This window comes from Martes martes, assembly GCF_963455335.1.
Source record: "Martes martes genome assembly, chromosome: 1".
Classification (NCBI taxonomy): Eukaryota; Metazoa; Chordata; class Mammalia; order Carnivora; family Mustelidae; genus Martes; species Martes martes.
In genome coordinates, this window is record NC_137888.1 from 204,872,314 (window position 1) to 204,894,194 (window position 21,881).

General features: G+C 41.8%; 2 protein-coding genes across 2 annotated transcripts; both read right to left on the reverse strand.

Annotated features, from left to right (window-relative positions):
• Positions 1-1,685: 1,685 nt before the first annotated feature.
• Positions 1,686-2,633, reverse strand: LOC308344864 (olfactory receptor 10H1; the record flags this gene model as incomplete). The annotated part of the gene is made up of 1 exon (XM_080806678.1): positions 1,686-2,633. The coding sequence occupies one exon, from the start codon at positions 2,631-2,633 to the stop codon at positions 1,686-1,688; it is 948 nt and encodes a 315-aa protein (XP_080662804.1).
• Positions 2,634-20,700: 18,067 nt separating this feature from the next.
• LOC308340032 (olfactory receptor 1f45-like) lies at positions 20,701-21,636 on the reverse strand (the record flags this gene model as incomplete). The annotated part of the gene is made up of 1 exon (XM_080799187.1): positions 20,701-21,636. One exon carries the CDS (start codon positions 21,634-21,636, stop codon positions 20,701-20,703), a length of 936 nt encoding a protein of 311 aa, XP_080655313.1.
• Positions 21,637-21,881: the final 245 nt, after the last annotated feature.

Below are 21,881 nucleotides of genomic sequence, written 5' to 3' on the forward strand. Positions count from 1 at the left end.
TTTGATACATTTATATATTGCAATATGATGACTACTGTATCATTAGCTAATACCTCTATCATGTCACATAATTATCATTTCATTTTTGTGGTGGGAACAACTAAGATCTAGTCTCTTAGCAACTTTTAAGTTACAATATAGTATTGTTGTCCATAATCACTATACTCTGGGTAAGACCTCCAGGACTTATTTATCTACTGGTTGCAGATTTGTACCTTTAAACAACATCTTCCCAGTTTCACCTCAGTCCCTGGTAACAAACAATTTTACTCTGCTTTATACAAGTTCAGCTTTTTTAGGTTTTGCATATAGTGATATTATGTAGTATTTGTTATTCTCTTAAATATACATATTTTCAACAAATTATAAATACTATGTAATATGGTTAACTTTAAATCCCTCCTCATGCCTACTAGGAAGCATTAAGCTGATCTGATCATGAGATACCCCTCTATCCTGGACTCTGCATTTATTGTGGCTCAACAAAGAGTTCCCCACTGGCCAGTGTTCCACATCACTTTCTTTTTTTTTTTTTAATTTTTTTTGTTGTTGTTCTCTGGCTGGTTTTGTGGTTTTTTTGGTATATTCCAAATATTCATAAAAAATATATAGAAAACATACAATTTTAACATTTTTTAATTTTTTTATAAACATATAATGTATTATTAGCCCCAGGGGTACAGGTCTGTGAATCACCAGGTTTACACACTTCACAGCACTCAACATAGCACATCCCTTCCGCAATGTCCATAACCCAACCACCCTCTCCCTATCCCCCTCCCCCTGGCAACCCCAGTTTGTTTTGTGAGATTAAGAGTCTCTTATGGTTTGTCTCCCTCCCGATCCCATCTTGTTTCATTTATTCTTTTCCTACTCCTCAAACTCCCCACTTTGCCTCTCAACTTCCTCATACCAAGGGAGATCATATGATAATTGTCTTTCTCTGATTGACTTATTTTGCTCAACATAATACCCTCTAGTTCCATCCATGTCATCACAAATGGCAAGATTTCATTTCTTTTGATGGCTGCATAGTATTCCACTGTATATATATACCACATCTTCTTTATCCATTCATCTCCATATCACTTTCTAACACAACAGGTGATTTCTCACAGTGGGACTTTTTCCTTGAACTGACTGTGGAGATACACACTTGAAATGCAGAGTTTTCCATGATTTTTTTTCTCTGAGTCTGCTTTATTACTATTTCTAACTGCTGTTGCGCAGATCTGTGCAATGCTGAAATTTTGGGTGCTTTGCTCTCCTCTATTATAATCTGGCTTAGTCTTTTGTAACCTTGCAAAATCCATGTTGTAGGTACCCATTGCTGCCTAGTAGAAGGTGGGGAACTGACATCCTCCATTTCTCTTCATAATATGGATTACTAGTTGCGGAAGTAATTAGACCTTCTGGCAGGAGAAGAACAGATCCTAGGTTTGATGTTGCCTAGTCAAGTGTCCTGCAGCAGGTAAGAATCATGAAATCTGATTTTCTCTGTGTATCACCATCTCATACATCTTAATATACTCTTAACGTTGATTAACCATTGTGTGTACAGTTGAATGTTGTCTTCAAAGATCCTTGGAAACCTTAAAACATCAGATAAATATAGGTTATTGCATTTCTAATGGTAGCATCTGGTAACACAATTTAGCTGTTTCCAAGTAATTCCTCCCAGATTGTCATATTTTTTCTGGGTAGAGTCTGCTGAGGAAGGTCTTCTTCATGGCAGTCTTCAGCTCCTTGTTCCTGAGACTAAAGATGATAGGGCTGAGGAAGGGTGTGAGGATTGTGTAGGTGATGCCCATCAAAGTGTCCCCTTCCAGAGACTGGGGAGCCTTGGGCTTGAGGTAGATGACAGAAGCAAATCCATAGTGCACAACCACCACCGTGAGGTGGGACGCACAGGTGGAGAAAGCCTTGTGCCGGCCCTCTGCAGAGGGGATCTTCAAGATGGCAGCCACGATGAAGGCATAAGAGAGAAGGATGAGGAGAAAGCAACCCAGCAGGGCAGTGATGCACACCAGGCCCACACCCAAGGCCACTATTGGTATATCAGTTCCACAGGCCAACTTCAACAGTGGTGGCACATGGCAAGCAAAATGGTGGATCTCATTGGGTCCACAGAAGGTTAGGCGGAAAACGGCCATGGTCACCACCAGCCCCATGACAGAGCCACCAACCCAGGACCAGGCCACCAGGCAGGAGCAACCTTGGGGGCTCATGAGCACATTGTAGCGCAAGGGGTGGCAGATGGCCACATAGCGGTCATAGCCCATGATGGTGAGAAGGAAGGAGTGGGTGAAGCCAAACATGAAGGAGAAGAACATCTGGCTGGCACAGGCTGCAAAGACAATGGCATGGCGGGTGGAGAGCAGGTCAGCCAGCAGGCGTGGGGTGATGGCCAAGGTGTAAAGGATCTCGGAGATGGACAGGGCACACAGGAAGAGGTACATGGGCGTGTGCAGGTTGCGCTCGCTCCAGACAGTGGCCATGATGAGCAGGTTTCCCAGCAGCGTGAACAGGTACATGAGCAGGAACAGCAAGAAGAACATCAGCTGAAGGTGGGGGAAGGTGGAGAAACCCACCAGTATGAACTCAGTCACCACTGAGAAGTTGCTTCTCTGCATGGAGGCTGTGTCTGGGATGAAGTGTGACAGAGAGAGGTCAGCTACTGGATGGGGAAAGGATTTCACCATACCTGGAACGGCTCAGGAAGCTGCCCCTGATCTGTGACAGCTGGCATTTGTGAAAATTAGTAGAGGGAAACCTCACTAAAATGCACCGGAAGGTTTCAGCAGGAAGAGCTCTCATACCTTGCCCCTCCTGGTGGACTGCAAACTGGACAACCAGACAGAAAGAGGTGGACTTGACCTTGGGTGTGGATACTACTCCCTGCCCCTAACAGTTGTCCCGGTGAGAAGCCACTATACTTTGAATGCTCCATTTATTCTAATGGACTTTTTATAACAGCCTTCCTATCTTACCCCTGTTCTCCTTAAAAAGTCTACCGTTTGTTTGTTCCCCTCAACCTGCCTTCGATTTCTTGGCACTTCGGTTTTTGTTTGCACTGGATTGTGATTCTCTTTTATTCCCAAATAAACACATCTTTTGCTGGTAAAATAACTGATTGTTTTTATTTTTAAGGTTAACACATTGATTGAGTTCCCACTCTGGGCCTCTTACGATTTAACTTTCTCATTATTTTAATAAAGAAGGTGCTGTTTTTATCACCAGCATTTTGAGTATCTTGAGCATACTCATTGAGAATATTGGTGTGCATACAGGTTGGGCTACTGGCTCAAGGCGGTGCTGTCAAAATGGCAGAGCTAAGACTTGAACCCATGCCTGGCTGTCTCCAAAGACTATGCCTTTCACTATCCTTCTGGATTGCCTACCAAAATGAAAAGCTTCCACCCGTCGTCCCTGTGTTCTCCTACTCCCTTCTGATAAGCCCTGTTCTCCCCATATCCTCAGAGACCACAAGATACCCCTTCCCCATGGCTACAACTCCTTGGATCAGCTTGCCCCTCTAACTTGAACAGATTCTTCCCCTGGAGTTACCCATGCAGGAAGTCAGAAGCAGGAGGCTGATTAGAAATAACATTATGGTTATTTTCCAGCTCCCATGAGGGAAGTCTATATGTTCTAAAGCAACACAACATGGCCATCAGACAAAGGGACATGGGAGCCAGCCAACCTGAGTTTGAATTCTTCTTCTGTCTACTGCGTAAACTTGAGCAAGTTTCTTCACCTCTCTGTACCTCCACGTCCCCCTGCCTACTTCAAAGTGTTGTTATGAGAAATAAATGAGTTTCTTGGAAGGTCACCTGACACACAGCAAGTACTACCTATGGTAAATCAATACACTAAGTGAGCAAATGTACATAGTCTGTGATCAGGAAATAACTTCAATTTAATGACATTTCCATGTTTCTTTATGAGTACTTAACCATTTTTCAATGATCTTTTAATTAGGCAATATAAAGTTTAAAGGGTGTAAACCACTAATCATCTTTCTGTCTCTATTTGCCTGTTCTGGACATTCATCTAAATGAAATTATACTCTATGTGACTTTTGGGGTCTGGCTTCTTTCATTCAGCCTACTGGTTTTGAGGTTTGTCTACACTGTAGCATGTAACATTCTGAAAACTTTGTTGCTTTTCATGGTTGACCAATATTCCACTGTATGGATAAACCATTCTGTCTAATTTTTTTGTCTATTTATTTTGTTTACTTTTGTCTATTTTTTTGTCTATTTACTCACTATTTGGGTTGTTTCCACTTTTTCACTATTGTGAATAGTGCTACTATGAATGCTCATTCTTGCAGGGGCTCAAAGCATATCAGTGGTTGCCAGGGACTAGGGAGGGAGAATAGTGAATGACTGCTAATGGACACAGTGTTTCCTTTGGATGATGAGAAAGTTCTAGAACTAGATAGGGGTGGTGGCTTCACAACACTGTGAATGTAGTTAATGCCACTGAACTGTATGCTATAAAATGGCTAAAATGGTAAGTTTTATGTTATAGTATTTTACCACAATGAAAAAAAAATCGGGAAAAAGTGGTCAATGCTTTCTTAAGTGGCCACAGATCCCTGATCAAGCCCTGACAGGTTGATAATGAGAAATGAAGGGGGGAGCAACTGTTGGTGACTAGAGGCTGCATTCTCCAAATACCACCAGTTTTCAGAGTTTCTTGGCTTCCCTTCCCTGGAGTCCCTTGCATCCTTCCTCCACATTTGGGTGAGCACCTGGCCATAGGTCCCAGGACTGTGGCCCCAACAACCCCCCCATTCAGTCCTGGCACTCTGACGGGTGAGTCAAAGTCAATAATTTGGAAACAAGAACCTCCGAAAGGAGGCTGAATGGGTGAGACCAGGGTCATGAGTTGTGCTCACAAGCCTCCAGTGGCTCTCCAACATCTAATGTAAGGTTTCTCAACTGTGGGACTCTTGATTTTTAAGGCCAGATCATTCTTTGGTGGCGGCAGGCATTCTGTGCCTTGTAAGGTGTTTGGCAGCATCCTTGGCTCCTACCAACCCCTGCTTAGTTGTGACAACCAAAAATGTCTCCAGGCAGTCACTAATGTTCCCATGGGGGCAAAGTCAACCCTGGTTGAAAGCAATGATCTAGATAGTGCAGTAGCCATTCCTTGGCATGTTCCCTCTGCCCCAATCTTGGTTCCTTCCCTTCTCTGCCCATCAAATGCCTATTTATCTTTAAGCTTCAGCTTAAATGTGGAAAGAGCCAAGATGTCCTTCAACAGACGAACGGATCAAGAAGACGTGGTCCATATATACAATGGAATATTACTCAGCCATCAGAAAGGATGAATACCCAACTTTTGAATCAACATGGACAGGACTGGAGGACATTATGCTGAGTAAATAAGTGAAACAGAGAGAGTCAATTATTCGTTTCACTTACTTGTGGAGCATAAGGAATAACACGGAGGACCTTAGAAGAAGGAAAGGAAAATTAAAGAGGTGGAAATCAGAGGGGGAGATGAACCATGAGAGACTGTGGACTCTGAGAAACAAACTGAGGGTTTTAGAGGGGAGGGGGTGGGGGGATGGGTGAGCCTGGTGGTGGGTACTAAGGAGGGCAGGTATTGCATGGAGCACTGGGTGTGGTCCATAAACAATGAATCTTGGAACACTGAAAAAATAAAATAATAAACAAAAAAACAAATAAGTAAATAAATAAAGGTTCAGCTTAAATGTCATCCTGGACATTCCCTTCCCAAAGCAGATTTAATCACTCATTCCTGCATGCTTCCAAAACAATGGCTCCTGAGTGAGTTTAAAATTCCTTGCTCTGCCAGGTGGTGGGTATTAGGGAGGGCATGGATTGCATGGAGCACTGGGTGTGGTGAAAAAACAACGAATACTGTTACGCTGAAAAGAAATAAAAAATTAAAAAAAAAATTCCTTACTCCTAACTTACCATGACCCTCATCATAATTGGTCATGCTGGAGACGTAACTGTTTCTGGCACTGGATTTTGAGTTCTTGGTGAGAATAGCTACATTTTATTGGATGTATCCTATAAACCCAGCACCTATGCTTATGTATTTTGTATTAAATCTTTACTCCAACATTATAAGGCATCCCCTGTGATCCCCATCTTATAGATGTGGCCACCGAACCCCTCAGAAGACACATCACTTGCTCAAGGGACTGCAGATGCAGAATAAGGAGGCCAGGATCAGAACCTGTATTTGAATGCTGCCAAAATTTATCTCTTCCTAACCTCTCTGTCATACTCAGCACTTACTGGTGGCTGTTAATGAATGTCAGAGGCCACTCCCAGGACCTGGGAGATGACAGCTTCACTATGCTGGACCACTCCCTCCCTGTGTCAGTTAAGATGACAAAAATCCACAGCCATGAAGAAAGAAAGGGAGAGGACGTATGAGAAGACGAGAAGTTACCATGTCCTGAGAAGGTAGCCCAGAGCTACCTACCCAGAGCTGCATAAAGCACCCTCTGGAATGATGGGGATGAAGAATGCACCTAAGAGGGGTGCCTGTTCATTCTGGAAAAGGCAAAACTAGGGAGACAGTAAAAAGACTGGTGGTTGCCAGAGGCTCGGTGGTGAGAGAGGAAGGGATGAATAGGTAAAACTCTGGGGGCGTGGGGTAAGCTGGTGAACTCTTCTGTATGATACCATAATGGTGGATAATGACATCGTGCATTTGTCAAAACCCACAGCATGAACAACACGAACAGTGAACCCTAATGTAAACTGTAGGCTTTTGTCAATCATAATATATAACAATAATATTACCTCAGCTACTGTAACAGATGTACCTCACTAATGCAGGATAATAAGGGGGGAAACTGTGTGCAGGGAGAGAGAGGATCTCTAAGTAATCTCTGCATTATCTGCTCAATTTTTTGTTACTTTTTTTTTTTACTTATTTTATTTAAATTCAATTAGTTAACATATGGTGTATCATTAGTTTCAGATGCATTAAGGAAGGCACAAGATGTAATGAGCACTGGGTGTTATATGCAACTGACAAATTCCTCTCAATTTTTCAGAACATTTTAAAAATTTCTTTATTTGAGAGAGAGTGGAGGGGCAGGAGGGAGAAGGAGCAACAGACTCCTCACCTGGCAGGGAGCCCAGATGTGGGGCAATATCAGGACCCCGAGATCATGACCTAAGCAGAAGACAGACGCATAAGGCAGTGTGAACAGATACATGAGCCACTCTCTTTCAAATAAAGAAATTTTAAAAATTGAGCAGATAATGCAGAGATTTATTTTTATTTCTTTTCAGTGTAACCATATTCATTGTTTTTGCACCACACCCAGTGCTCCATGCAATACGTGCCCTCCCTAATACCCACCACCAGGCTCCCCAAACCTCCCACCCCCCGCCCCTTCAAAACCCTCAGGTTGTTTTTCAGAGTCCATAGTCTCTCATGGTTCACCTCCCCTTCCAATTTCCCTCAACTCCCTTCTCCTCTCCATCTCCCGATGTCCTCCATGTTATTTGTTATGCTCCACAAATAAGTGAAACCATATGATAATTGACTCTCTCTAATGCAGAGATTTCTTATAGATCCTCTCTCTCCCTGCAGACCAGTCTTTTTACTGAAGGGTGTGGGGAGAGTGGGAGAGATATCTGGCTACCTAGAACTTAGAGGAAATCATGGTGGGGCCAGCTGCTTACCATATATACCCCTAAGGCTGGGTTCTTTGTGGAAGGGACAATGTGTGCATTGCAGGATTGAGCTGCATTTCTGGTACCCATAGATACCAGTAACACCTCTCAGCTGGGATAATCAAAAGTATCTTTGCATATTGTCATATGTATCCTTGGGGGGCAGAACCACAGGCTAGATCTGTCTTGCCTCTCAGTCCCCATCTTGTCTTACCTGTCTGCCCCCATCCTGGCTGTCTCTTCTTAGTCAAACTGTTTGTTTTCCCTTCTTTGCATCCTCCTTCACACTTTAGACATCTCCTACATGCCTTGTCTCTCCCTCTCTTCATCCTTAAGTTCTCACCATCACCCCGTCTGTCCCTCAGGCCTCTCTGACAGTTTACACCCCTGAAGGTGGCTAGAGTCTCTCAATCCTGAATCCTCTTATCTCTCTCTTTTCTTTGCCTTTCCCTGATCCTTTACCATGGGTTTCCGGGCAGGACAGAGAGGAGAGAGAGGTGCAAAGTCAGGTAGGTATTCTGGGTAACTTTGAGTGGCAGCTTTGTACCTCAGTCTTTGTACCTCAGTTTCTCAGCTACCCAATGAACCTCCATCATAAAGTAATGTGAGCTCCAAAAAAGTAATGCCTGCAAAGCAATCATCACACTGCCTCAAAACTAGGAAGTGGGCCCCCACCTGCTGCCCCCATGCCATAGATTCAAGTTGCACAAGGGGTTGTATAAACAGGATGGCTTCACTGAGTCCAGGACAGATGCTGGTTCCCCACGTCTCTCTTAGGTGGAATGTGAGGAAGGTGACTCACCTGGGGTCAAGGCTCTGCATCTGCCTCTGCCTCACTCCAGCAGGAGGTCCTGGGTTAGTGTTGCTCTGCAGGTGAGGGCTGGACAGGTGAGGACTGGACTGCAAAACAAGGAGTTGCTGCCCTGAGCGTGCTAGCTGGACAGGAGTGGGGGAGGGGGAGGGACATAAGCCTGACCTCCATTATTTATGCTGCCTCTGTTCCTTACCTGCTGCCTTCTCTCACTGTGGTCCACTGCTTCTGCTTCTGCTACAGGGATACCAGGACCCCTTGGGATCCTGCAAGGGAGGGGGCAACCTCAGAGAGACTATGTCCTCACTTTCCTTCCCTCCCTGCTTGCCAGGGGTGAGTCAATTACCTGAGCTTCTCAGGGACTTGAGCAGAGTCTAATGCTCTGCAAATTTGGGATTTGAGGCCCTGACTTCTGATATTGAGAGGTGAGCAGCCCTGCCATGGGCCACTGGGGTCAAGGAGTCTGCCAAATACACCTTCTTGACCTTCATCCTTCCCCACCCAGGTCATTTAAACAATTAAATGTCTTTTTTAAAGATTTAAAACATAAAAAAACCCACAACTGTTTGTTTCTTCTTATTAGATACTTGAAATACCACAACTAAGGCTAAAATCATGCAATGGCCAGCCATGCAATTATGAGGGTGAATTTGATGGGCATCCTTCCACACCTTTGTACACACGTGGCATGTAAACAAACATAAAATAAGATTATTATTATGAGTTTTTGTTGTGGTTTAAGGTAGGTATCTTTCTGTAACTTGGCTTTTTTTTTTTAACTCAACATCACAAAGTGAAATCCATGTTAGTTTACAGAGACCAAGGTTTCTGGACCTTGGCAGTACTGACATTTGGGGCCAGATCATTCTTTGTGGTGGGGGTTGTCTGGTGTATTGCAGAATGTTCTCTACCTGCCAGATGCCAGTAGCCTCTCCACCCCAGTCATAACAAAAATGTCTCCAGATATTGCCAAAATTGTCACTGTGGCAAAGTTGTTGCTGCCACTGAGAACCATTGTTATAGAACTGCCCCATTTTTATAAAATCAGTTTAATATTCAATTTTATGAATATGCACAATATATAGTTATCTGATAGACACTTAAGTTGCTTCTAATTTTTCACTGTTTTTAGGAATAATGCAATACATATCTTTGTATATCATTTACTACCCACAGGCACTATCAAATACAAATTAAGGGGGCGCCTGGGTGGCTCAGTAGGTTAAGTCTCTGCCTTCGGCTCAGGTCATGATCTCAGGGTCCTGGGATCGAGCCCCACATCGGGCTCTCTGCTCACCAGGGAGCCTGCTTCCTCCTCTCTCTCTCTGCCTGCCTTTCTGCCTACTTGTGATCTCTGTCTGTCAAATAAATAAATAAATAAATAAATAATCTTGTTTTAAAAAATACAAATTACTACTAGTGAGATAATCAGGTCATAGGAAATACGATTCTTAAATTTAAGAAGAATTGCCAAATTAAACTCCCAAATGGCTGTGCTAATTCACACTCCCAGCACCTGCGTGTCAGAGGATTTATTTCTCCCACCCTCACTAATGCCTGATCATGTGAAACTTAATTTTACCAATATGGTTGCCAAGTGGTCTCCTGTTGTGGCTTTAATTTACATTTCCCTAATTACTGGTGGGGCTGAAATCTCCACTGGTTTTTAACTATATGAGTTCCCTCTTTGTGATATGTCTATCCAAAATCTTTCCTCATTTTCCTATTGGATTGTCTTGTTCTTATTGATTTGCAGGCATTTTTGAAGAGATTCTAAATACTAGTTTTTGTACCATTTTTTTCCTTTGCCTTTTGTTTCTTATGCCTCACTACTTTTCCTGTCAGAGACAGTTTCTTCCTTTTTTTTATTTAAATTCAATTAGCCAACATACAGGACATACTTAGTTTCCAACCTAGTGTTCAATAATTTATCAGCTGTATGGGGTGCCTGGGTGACTCAGTGGATTAAAGCCTCTGCCTTTGGCTCAGGTCATGATCCCAGGGTCCTGGAATGAAGCCCTGCATTGGGCTCCCTGCTCAGCGGGGGGCCTGCTTCTCCCTCTCCCACTCCTCCTGTTTGTGCTCCCTCTCTTGCTGTGTCTCCCTCTGCCAAATAAATAAATAAGCAATCTAAAAAAAAAAAAAGACTTTTTTTTTATTTATTTCTTTTCAGCGTAACAGAATTCATTGTTTTTGCACCACACTCAGTGCTCCATGCAATCCATGCCCTCCGTAATACCCACCACCTGACTCCCCAACCTCCCACCCCGTGCCCCTTCAAAACCCTCAGGTTGTCTTTCAGAGTCCATAGTCTCTCATGGTTCATCTCCCCCTCCAATAAAAAAAAGACTTTTTTTAAAGTGGTTTTGGTCCTTAGCATTTTTAAGAGGGAGGCACATATCTCATATGAGATTTCCCATATATCTCTTGTCCTGCATATTCATAGACTCCCATTATAAATATCCCCCACCAGAGTGGTTCTTTTGTTATAACCAATGAACCTATATTGACACATCATCACCCAAAGTCTGTAGTTTACATTATGGTCTGCTCTCATTGTACATTCTAAGGGTTTTAACAAATGTATAATGAGATGTATTCATCATTATGGTATCATAAAAGTATTTCCACTCCCCTAAAATCTCCTGTGTTCACCTTTCCATCCTTCCTTCCCCCCTCTGACCCCTGGCAACCACTGATCTTCTTACTGTCTCCATAGTTTTGCCTTTTCCTGAATATAATGTAGTTGGAGTTGTACAGTCTGTAGCCTCTTCAGATTGGCTTCTTTCACATATTGATATGTATTTGAAGTTCCTCCATGTCGGGTATTATGGAGGGCACGTATTGCATGGAGCACTGGGTGTGGTGCATAAACAATGAATTCTGGTACACTGAAAAGAAATTTTAAAAATTAAAATTAAAAAAAAATAAAGTTCCTCCATGTCTTTGTATGGCTTGATAGCTCACTCCTTTTCAGTGCTGAATAATATTCCATTCTAGATGGTCTAGATGGACCATAGCTTATCTATTCACCTACTGAAGGGCATCTTGGTTGTTTCAAGTTTGGGCAATTATGAATAAATCTGCTATAAACACCCGTGTTCATATTTTTATGGGCCTAAGTTTTCAACACCTTGGGATCAATACCAAGAAGTATTGTTGCTGAATTATATTGCCAGAATATATATAGTTTTGTAAGACACTGCCAAACTGTCTTCCAAAGTGGGGTACCATTTTGTATCCCCACTAGCAGTGGATCAGAGTTCCTGTTGCTTCCCATCCTCATCAGCATTTGATGTGCCCAATGTTCTGGATGTAGCCGTTCTAATAGGTGTGTGGTTGTAATACTTATTTTTTAATGTCTAACTAGTGTTCTAACACAAGTTAATAAATAGTCCACTATTTAATGTAAGTTTATTTATATGTGAATCTGTTCCATGACTCTTATTCTGTTCCACTGTTTTGTATGTCTATTCCCATATAATATAAGGCTGTCTTAAAAAATTATTTTAGCAATATATGTATAGCATGGTATTTATCTTTGATAGCAACAGTAGTTGTAGCAGTTTATAATGACTAAGATTTGGTCAGTACTAACTGTTCCTGGTACTCTCCTAAGATTATAATTACACAAAACAGGTATATATGTGAGTCATCAATTCTCACAACTCTATGAGCTAGGTACTCCTGGCATCTCCAGGTTCCAAATTTAAGAAACAGAGGTATAAGGAGTTTAAATAACTTGGCCAAGGTCTTTAGACATGAGGAAATGGATATTTGAACCCCCCATATTGTTCTCTTCTCTAATTCTATCATCCATTCCGTGTTTTTTTCATATTTGCATCAGATATTCTTACACATGTACATGTTCATGTGAATTGTGAACTAGTATTTCAAATTTCATGTTAAAAAAATTTTATGTTAAGTTAGCCACTATACAGTTCATCATTAGTTTTTGATGTGGGGTTCAGTGATTCATGAGTTGCATTAAAATTTTTATCAGGTTTTCATCATTTTACAGATTCATTCATTTTTACATTATTATGTCTTTGGTAGCTCTCTCTGTTTATCTAGAAATTCTTTTATCTCCATTAGCAAAATGTTATAGTTTCCCCCTAAATGTCTTGCTCCTTTCTTGCTAGTGTTATTGTTAGATGCCTCATAAATTTTGTTGCTTCTGTGAGTGAGTTTTTTTTCCTATTATATTGTGTTCATGAGGTTGATTATACAGGAAAGCTATATTGTTAGTTAATTCTCAAAGCTTCCCTAGATAATTACTATTGGAAAATATTGACAACACTGATTCTCCTCATCCAATCCTTGTACCTCTTTATTGTTTTCTTGTTCTAGTGCATTGTTTAGGTCCTCCAGTACAATGCAGAAGAGAAGTAATGATAGTGGGTATTCTTTTCTTTTAATTGAGATATAATTGACATATAACATTATGTTAGTTTCAGGTGTACAACATAAGGATTCAATATAGGCATATATTGAAAGTAGACATTCTTATCATTCCTCATGTTAATGGGACTCTTTCTGTATCTTACCACTAGGTAAATTGCTTTATTTTTTCAGTTCTCTACACCTGGGTACAGTAGGCCTCATCTTTTAATCCTCTGTCCCTTCTTGTCAGACTCAAACTCTATCTGCTGTATTTCCTGTGTTAAACTGTTAGTGATTAAATGAAGCTTGATTGGATTCAGGTTCTAATTTTTAAGCAACATTACTTCATAAGGGGTGTCCTGTGTTTTCTATTACTTCATATCAGGAGGACTGTAATATCTGACAGACACGCTTTAAGTGGTACTAGAACTGATTGCTGGGTTCTAATGTGTGTCTTCCCTATTCATTCTACTTTTCTTTCATGGAATGGTTGCAGCTTTCATTGATCATCATTGTCTTGGAGAGTAGAGCTTTTATTACAAAAGGCACACACTGGGGCACCTGGGTGGCTCAGTGGGTTAAAGCCTCTGCCTTCGGCTCTGGTCATGATCTCAGGGTCCTGGGATCGAGTCCCGCATCGGGCTCTCTGCTCAGCGGGGGGCCTGCTTCCTCCTCTCTCTCTGCCTGCCTCTCTGCCTACTTGTGATCTCTGTCTGTCAAATAAATGAATAAAATCTTTAAAAAAAAAAAAAAGGCACACACTCTCTGCTGAAAGCTGTGCTTTGCAGGACTGAGATGTGGAGCAATTGCCAGGCTTTTCCTGGCAAGTTGAGAACATCTGGGCACAGCCACAGATCCCTGTGTGAATGAAGAAGGCAAGAATTCAGCCACATGTGATCCTACTCATGAGACTGGTTAATACCCAAGAAACCTCATTCCCTTGGAAGAGAGGGGAGTGTTCAGATCTGTCAACTTAGAGATTTCATCTTGAGCTTGTTCCGGTTGAAGGCTATCGTACGAGCTGTGTCCTTCTAAAACTCATATGTTGAAGTCCTAACCCCTAGCACATCAGAATGTGACTGTTTTTGGAGACAGGATCTTTAAAGAGATAGTTAAGGTAATATAAGTTCATATGGGTAGACCCCAATTCAGTATGACTGGCATCCTCATGAGAAGAGGAAATTTTAACAATGAATCATGGAACACTACACCAAAAACTAGTGATGTACTGTATGGTGACTAACATGACATAATTTTAAAAAAGGAAAGGAAATTTGAACACAGACAGATACAGGGGAAAGACCATGTGAACATACAGAGAAAAGATGGCCATTTACAAGCCATGGAGAGAGCCCTCAGGAGAAACATTTCTGACAACTTGGCCTTTGACTTCCAGCCTCCAGATCTGTAATAAAACAAACTTCTGTTATTTAAGACACACAGTCTGTACTACTTTCTTATGGAAACACTAACCAACTAGCACAAACTGGATGCAGACTTGGAGTATTGTCTCAGCTAGTTCTCTATGCCTCAGTTTCCCCTCTGTGCAATCAAGATTGCACCCTACCTACCTAGTAGAGCATTCAGTGAGCTCTGCCTGTAAAGCCCTAAGCATAATATGCAACCCATAATGGGTGCTCAACAAAGAAGGTCTCTATCATCATCAGAAGAGCAGAGGTGAGTGACTCAGGAAAACTAATGGGTGACCCTGGAAATAAGAAAAAGATGAGAAGGGCATCTCAATGGCAGGAAGAGAATAAACCAAGGGGGTAACCACGACACTTGTATTTCCCTTCATTCCCTTGCCTGGCTCATTTCTACTCATTTTTAAGGTTAAATGTTACCACTGCCTGGAAGCCTTCCACACTCCCTGATCTGAGTCAGTTGGCCCCTTGGTCTTCCAGAATGCCCCCATAATTTGTCCTTCACTGATCACTGCTATTCACAAATGTCTATCAACTTGTCATCTCTCCTACACACAAGATTGGATCTGTTTTGTTCACCATGAGTCCCCAGCCTGTACCACGGTGCCTCACGTAGTGAATATTCACTGAATACACACCACTGCCAAAGGCAGGGTTTGCATTCAGGGATGGACCTTAGCAAAACTGTTTAGGAATAAATGCTGCATTCCTTTCTGTTATCTTTCTGTTACACCTTGAAGTCTGCCTGGCACATCCTTGACCCACACCCCTGGCAGAGAGGTAAGAAAATAAAAAAGATTCTAGGAAGTGTTTTGTTCCTTTCCTGCTTCTCCTTGGTCTTGCCTTCCCCCTTATGGAACTTCTGCTCCTTGACATGGCTCCTACCTTCATGAAAGCTCGGTGGACTCAGCCAGTCCTGGCCTTTGTCTTATGACTGGGGTGAGTTTAGGCAGATCTGTGCTATCTCCATGTGGCAGCATCTAATACTTACACTTCCCAGTCTTCTCTCTTCACCAGGACTTCTTTTCTGGTGTCCCTCAAGGCCATGATTTTCACCATACTAATTTATACCAAAGTGTGAATGGTTGTCTTTGGCATAATGGGCTGGCACTTGTATTTATCAGGGGAAATTAATATGTTAACTCAAAAATAAAAGTGAATCCTGGAGTATTTAGACACACTGGAAGGATCTACAGAAGACAGGAGAGCATATGAACAAATTAAGGCCTCAAAATTTTTGGAAGGATTTTAAAGATTAAGAATGATAAGGGTAGGGTGCCTGGGTGGCTCAGTCATTAGGCATCTGCCTTCAGCTCAGGTCATGATCCCGGAGCCCTGGGATCGAGCCCCCCCCCCATCGGGCTCTCTGCTCAGTGGGAAGCCTGCTTCTCCCTCTCCGACTCCCTCTGCTTGTGTTCCCTCTCTCTGTGTGTCTCTCTCTGTCTAATAAATGAATAAAATGTTTTTTAAAAAAGAATGATAAGGGTGGAAGGAAGACCTTTGACCTGAACAATCTGCATCTTACCTGTTGCAGCAGCACATAAAAGAACTAGTCCGGGTTTGAGGACAGACACTAAGTTCAGAAATATGCAAATATTTATTGAACACTTACCATGTGCATGGAATCAAGGTACAAAGATGAATGAAGCCAGATTCCTTCCTCTGTGGAGTACACAATCTGTTGGGGAAGGGAGATCATTATCTTTGAGAAATCAAGAAGGGTAAGTGGGACAAGATTGGTTCACCAATACTCAGTTCAGCAAAACCTTTATTTTCCAAAGTCCAGTAAGGTGATGAAAACAAACATCAGTAGATACAGTAGAACTTGTTGAAAGGACTATCTCAAAAATAAAAATAAAGTAGCAAAAGTTACATTCAGTGAGTCTTCATTGTTTCTTTCTAGAAACCCTGTCTTTATTTTTTTAAAGATTTTTATTTATTCATTTGACAGAGAGAGATCACAAGTAGGCAGAGAGGCAGGCAGAGAGAGAGAAGGGGGAAGTAGGCTGCCGGCTAAGCAGAGAGCCTGATGCGGGACTCGATCCCAGGACCCTGAGATCATGACCCGAGCCGAAGGCAGAGGCTTAACCTACTGAGCCACCCAGGCGTCCCAAGAAACCCTGTCTTTAAAAATAAGCACTTTATATCCCTGTCTGGCACAAAGGTGGGCATTCATTCTCAGAAGCACCACACAATCTTTGTTTTTACAATGTTGGTGTTTCCTTCCATCCAAAATCCTGTTACATCTCATGAATTGACAAAACCTCAAATTCTGGAAGGTTTTTTTTTCAGTGCCTTGTGACTCCATTAAAAAAGATTTAAACTTGTTGGTTAGATTTTAGTTCTTTTATTTCTCCAGAAAGGGCTTTTATGGATAAAGAAGATGTGGTATATATACACAATGGAATACTATGCAGCCATCAAAAGACATGAAATCTTGCCATTTGCGACAACGTGGATGGAACTAGAGGGTATCATGCTTAGCGAAATAAGTCAATCGGAGAAATATAACTATCATATGATCTCTTTGATATGAGGAAGGGGAGATGCAAGGTGGGGGGGTTTGGGGGGAGGTAGGAAAAGAAAAAATGAAAAGATGGGATTGGGAGGGAGACAAACCATAAAAGACTCAATCTCAAGAAACAGACTGAGGGTTGCGGGGGGGAAGGGGGACGGGAGAGGGTGGTGGGGAAATGGACATTGGGGAGGGTATGGGCTATGATGAGTGCTGTGAAATGTGTAAACCAGATGATTCACAGACCTGTACCCCTGGGGATAAAAATACATTATATGTTTATTAAAATAAAAAATTAAAAAAAAAATTAAAAAAAAAAGATTTAAACTTGTGATATCTATCTTTTTCGAGCTGCAGAAATTTTTGTCCAGTGCTTACTATGCACAGAGTCCTTTGACAGGTGATCTACATTTTATTTGATAGAATTCTGATGACCACGTAGAGAGAGGGGGAACCATAACAAAATTCACTTTACAGATGAGAAAACAGTAGTGCTGGGATGTGAAGTTAACTAACTTGGAGCAACAGGCTAGAAGGATGATTGAACAGCCCCCACTTTATGAAAAAGAAAACTCACACTCAAAGGGAAAGTGAACAGATAAGAGACATGTGGTTTATTCAGGAGCAAATGGAGAATTTGAACCCAAATGTGTCAGATTTTTAAGCCAATGCCCCATACCATCATGAAATCCCAGTGTTTTTCTCTTGACTCAACATGGGCAATCTGTCTGATCCAGTCTCTCCCATTCCTCAGAAGACAAAAGACAAGAGGTGTTGGTGAGGAGGTATGATGAGAGAATCCTTGTGCACAGTTGGTGGGGATATAAGTGGTCCAACCTTTATGGCAAACAATATGAAGTTTCCTCAACAATCAGAAATAGATCTACCTTATGATTCAGCAATTCCACTTCTGGGTATATACCCTTAAAGGAAATAAAAACAGAATTTCAAAGAGTTATATGCACTCCTCTGTTTAATGCATCATTATTCACAATAGCCAGGATATAGAAACAACTTAAATATTCATCAGTAGATGAGTGGGTTAAAAAAAATGTGATATATACAATAGAATATTATTCCACTATGAGAAAGGAGGCTATCCTATCATTTGTGACAACATGGGTGGACTTGAGTATATTATGCTAAGTGAGATAAGTCAGACAGAGAATGACATGCACTGTGTGATATTACTTACACCTGGAATCTAGGTGGAAAAAAAAAAAACAGTGATGGTTGCCAGGGAAGGGAAGGTGGAGGAACAAGAGTACAAACTCACCGAAGTACCAACAGTTTTTTGCTCTTTTTGCTTTTGTTGCCTGGCTTTTGGAGACTTGTCTAGCAAGAAGTTGCTGAGGCCAAGGTTGAAGAGGTTGCTGCCTGTGTTCTCCTGTACTATTCTGATGGATTCCTGACTCACTTTTAGGTCTTTCATCCATTGTTAGTTTACCTTTGTGTATGGTGTAAGAAAATGGTCCACTTTCATTCTTCTACATGTTGCTGTCCAATTTTCCCAACACAATTTGTTGAAGACACTGTTTTCCAAGATCTATAAAGAACATATCAAACTCAACACCCAAAAAATAAATAATCCAGTCAAGAAATGGGCAGAAGACATGAACAGACATTTCTCCAAAGAAGACACACAAATGGCCAACAGACACATAAAGACACATGTTCAACAACACTTGGCATCAGGGAAATACAAATCAAAACCACAATGAGATACCACCTCACACCTGTGAGAATGACTAAAATGATCAAGTCAGGAAACAACAAATGTTGGCAAGGATGCAGAGAAAGAGGAAACTTCTTACACTGTTGGTGGGAGTGCAAGCCGGTACAGCCACTCTGGATAACAGTATGGGGTTTCCACCAGAAGTTAAAAATAGAATTACCCTGCTACTGGTATTAACCCCAAAGATAAAAATGTGGTGATCCTGAAGGGACACCTGCACCCCAATGTTTATAACAACAAGATCCACAATAGCCAAACTATGAAAAGAACCCAGATGTCCATCGACAGATCAATGGATAAAGAAGATGTGGTCTATATACATGGAATACTAAGCAGCCATCAAAAAGGTTGAAATCTTACCATTACATTGATGTAGATGGAACTGGAGGGGATTATGCTGAGCAAAATGAGTCAATCAGAGAAAGACATTTATCATATGGTTTCACTCACATGTGGAATACAAGAAATAGCACAGAGGATCATAGGGGAAGGGAAGTAAAACTACATGGGAAGAAATCAGAGAGGGAGACAGACCATGTAAGACTCTTAACTCTAGGAAACAAACTGAGGGTTGCTGGAGGGGAGATTGGTGGGGGGATGGGGTAACTGGGTAATGGGCATTAAGGAAGGCATGTGATGTGATGAGCACTGAGTGTTTTATGCGACTGATGAATTAGTTATGTGCAACTGAGTGTTATATGCAACTGATGAACTACTAAACTCTACATCTGAAATTAATGGTGTACTATATGTGGCCTAATTGAATTTAAATAAAATAATAAAATAAAAATAAAGATTTAAAAAAAGACTACAAACCTGCAGTAAGTAGTAAATAAGACAGAGATATAATGCACAATGTAATGAACATAGACAATATTGTACTACAATCATCCAACTTGCTAAAAGTCTAAAACTTAATTATCTCAACCGTTAAAAAGAAAGGCAATTATGTAATGATAGAAGTGCTAAGTATTGCTATCATGGCAATCACAATATAATATAAACATATATCAAATTAACATATACAACAAATTTACATAATGTTATATGTCAAATATATTCAACAAAAAATAAAGTACTTAAATAATAAAATTTTGTTTCTACCTTTAAAAAACAAAAAGAAAAAAAACACCCAGATTTTTGACACTGGGAAAAGTTAGTTTTTTTCAAAAACAATTTGGTCTGAAGTGCCTGAGTGGCTCAGTTGGTTGAATGCTCGACTATTGATTTTGGCTCAGGTTATGATCTCAGGTCTTGAAATTGAGCCCCATGTCCTGCTCTGCGCTCAGCAGGGAGTTTGCTTGAGATTCTCTCTTCCTCTGCCCCTCCCCCGCTCATGCTCTCTCTCTTCTCCCACCCCCAAATAAATAAATAAATAAATAATTTTAAAAAACATCCTCACTGGTGTAAGGTGGTATCTCAGTGTGTTTTTGATTTGAATTTCCCTGATGGCTAATGATGTTGAACATTTTTTCATGTCTTCTGCATGTCTTCTTTGGAGAAGTGTCTGTTCATGTCTTCTGCCCATTTTTTGGCTGGATTATTTGTTTTTTGGGTGTTGAGTTTGAGAAGTTACTTATAGATCTTGAATACCAGCCCTTTATCTGCAAATACCCTCTCCCATTCTGCGGGCTGTCTCTTAGTTTTGTTAACTGTTTCCTTTGCTGTGCAGAAGTTTTTATCTGAAAGGATGAATACCCACCATTTTCATGGACATGGATGGAACTGGATGGGGTTATGCTAAGTGAAATAAGTCAAACAGAGAAAGACAATTATCATATGGCTTCACTCATATGTGGAGCATAAGGAATAGAGCAGAGGCACATAGGGGAAGAGAGGGAAAAGTGAAGCAGGGGAAATCAGAGGAAGAGATGAACCATGAAAGACTATGGACTTCAGGAAACAGACTGAGGGTTGCTGGAGGGAAGGCAGATGGAGGGATGGGGTAGTCCGGTGATGGGTATTAAGGAGGACATGTGTTATAATTAGAACTGGGTGTTACACACAAATAATGAATCATGGAACGCTGCATCAAAAACTACCGTTGTACTGTAAGGTGACTAACATAACCTAATAAAAAATATGAGCGCATCAAATATAGCAATTAAAAAATTCTTAAAATTAAAAAAAACTGGGTCTCAAAAGAATCTTCAAAGAGGTTCAGCCAAGTGGTTTCCTTTGAGAAGTTTCATGAGGGCTTCCTTCAGATCTCGGTTCCGAAGGCTGTAGATGAAGGGGTTCAGCATGGGGGTGACCATAGTGTACATCACTGTGGCTGCCAAGTCCCTCTGGGTGGTATGCGTGGATCCAGGGTTGAAATAGACCCCAATAATAGTCCCATAGAAGAGAGAGACGACACAAAGGTGAGAACTACAGGTGGAGAACGCCTTCCACTTCCCCTGAGTTGAGGGCACCTTCCACACAGTCACAGCAATAGGTGTATAAGAGGCCATGATACACACAAAAGGAATCAGAACCACCAAGCCCCCAAGGACCAACACCAACATCTCATTGACTTGGGTGTTAGAGCAAGAGAGCTTGATCAAGGCATTGAGGTCACAGAAAAAGTGTGGGATCCTATTGGTGCAAAAGGACAAGCGGGTCATCAGGATAGTATGGACCATGGAGATGAGGTTTGCTGAGATCCAGGGTACCACCACCAGCAAGGCACACCGAAGGACACTCATGACTGTCAAGTAGCGCAGCGGGCAGCAGATGGCCAGGTAGCGGTCATAAGCCATGGCCGAGAGAAGGATGCTGTCAGCTGCCCCAAAGGCAACGAAGAAATACATCTGCATCAGGCAAGCCTCAGGGGAGATGGTACTGTGCCCGCATAGGTGGTTCACCAGCATCTTGGGGATGGTGGTGGAGGTAAAGCAGATGTCAAGTAGAGACAAGTTGCTGAGGAAGAAGTACATGGGGCTGTGGAGGTGAGGGTCCAAGAGGATGGCCAGGATGGTGAGAAGATTCCCCAGGCACCCAATCAGATACAGACTGGAGGACAGACCAAAGAGCACCTGCTGTTGCACGGGCTGCTCAGAGAGGCCAAGGAGGATGAATTCAAAGACTCGGGTCTGATTGTCCATGCCCAGGTAGTACAAAAGCCAAAATAAGGGCATCGGCTTGAGGGGACTCCTGGAGAAGAAATGGATTGTTGCATTATTGTCCTTCCCACCCACCCCTCATGTTGCCTCCCACTAACCTCCCTGAGCCTCAGGTTCCTCATCTCCTCCATGGGACTGGTCATCTAACCTCTTAGGATCATTACAAGGATTAAGTGAGAAAATATGTATAAGGGCCTTAAATCCACACCTGATATGTTACTGGACAG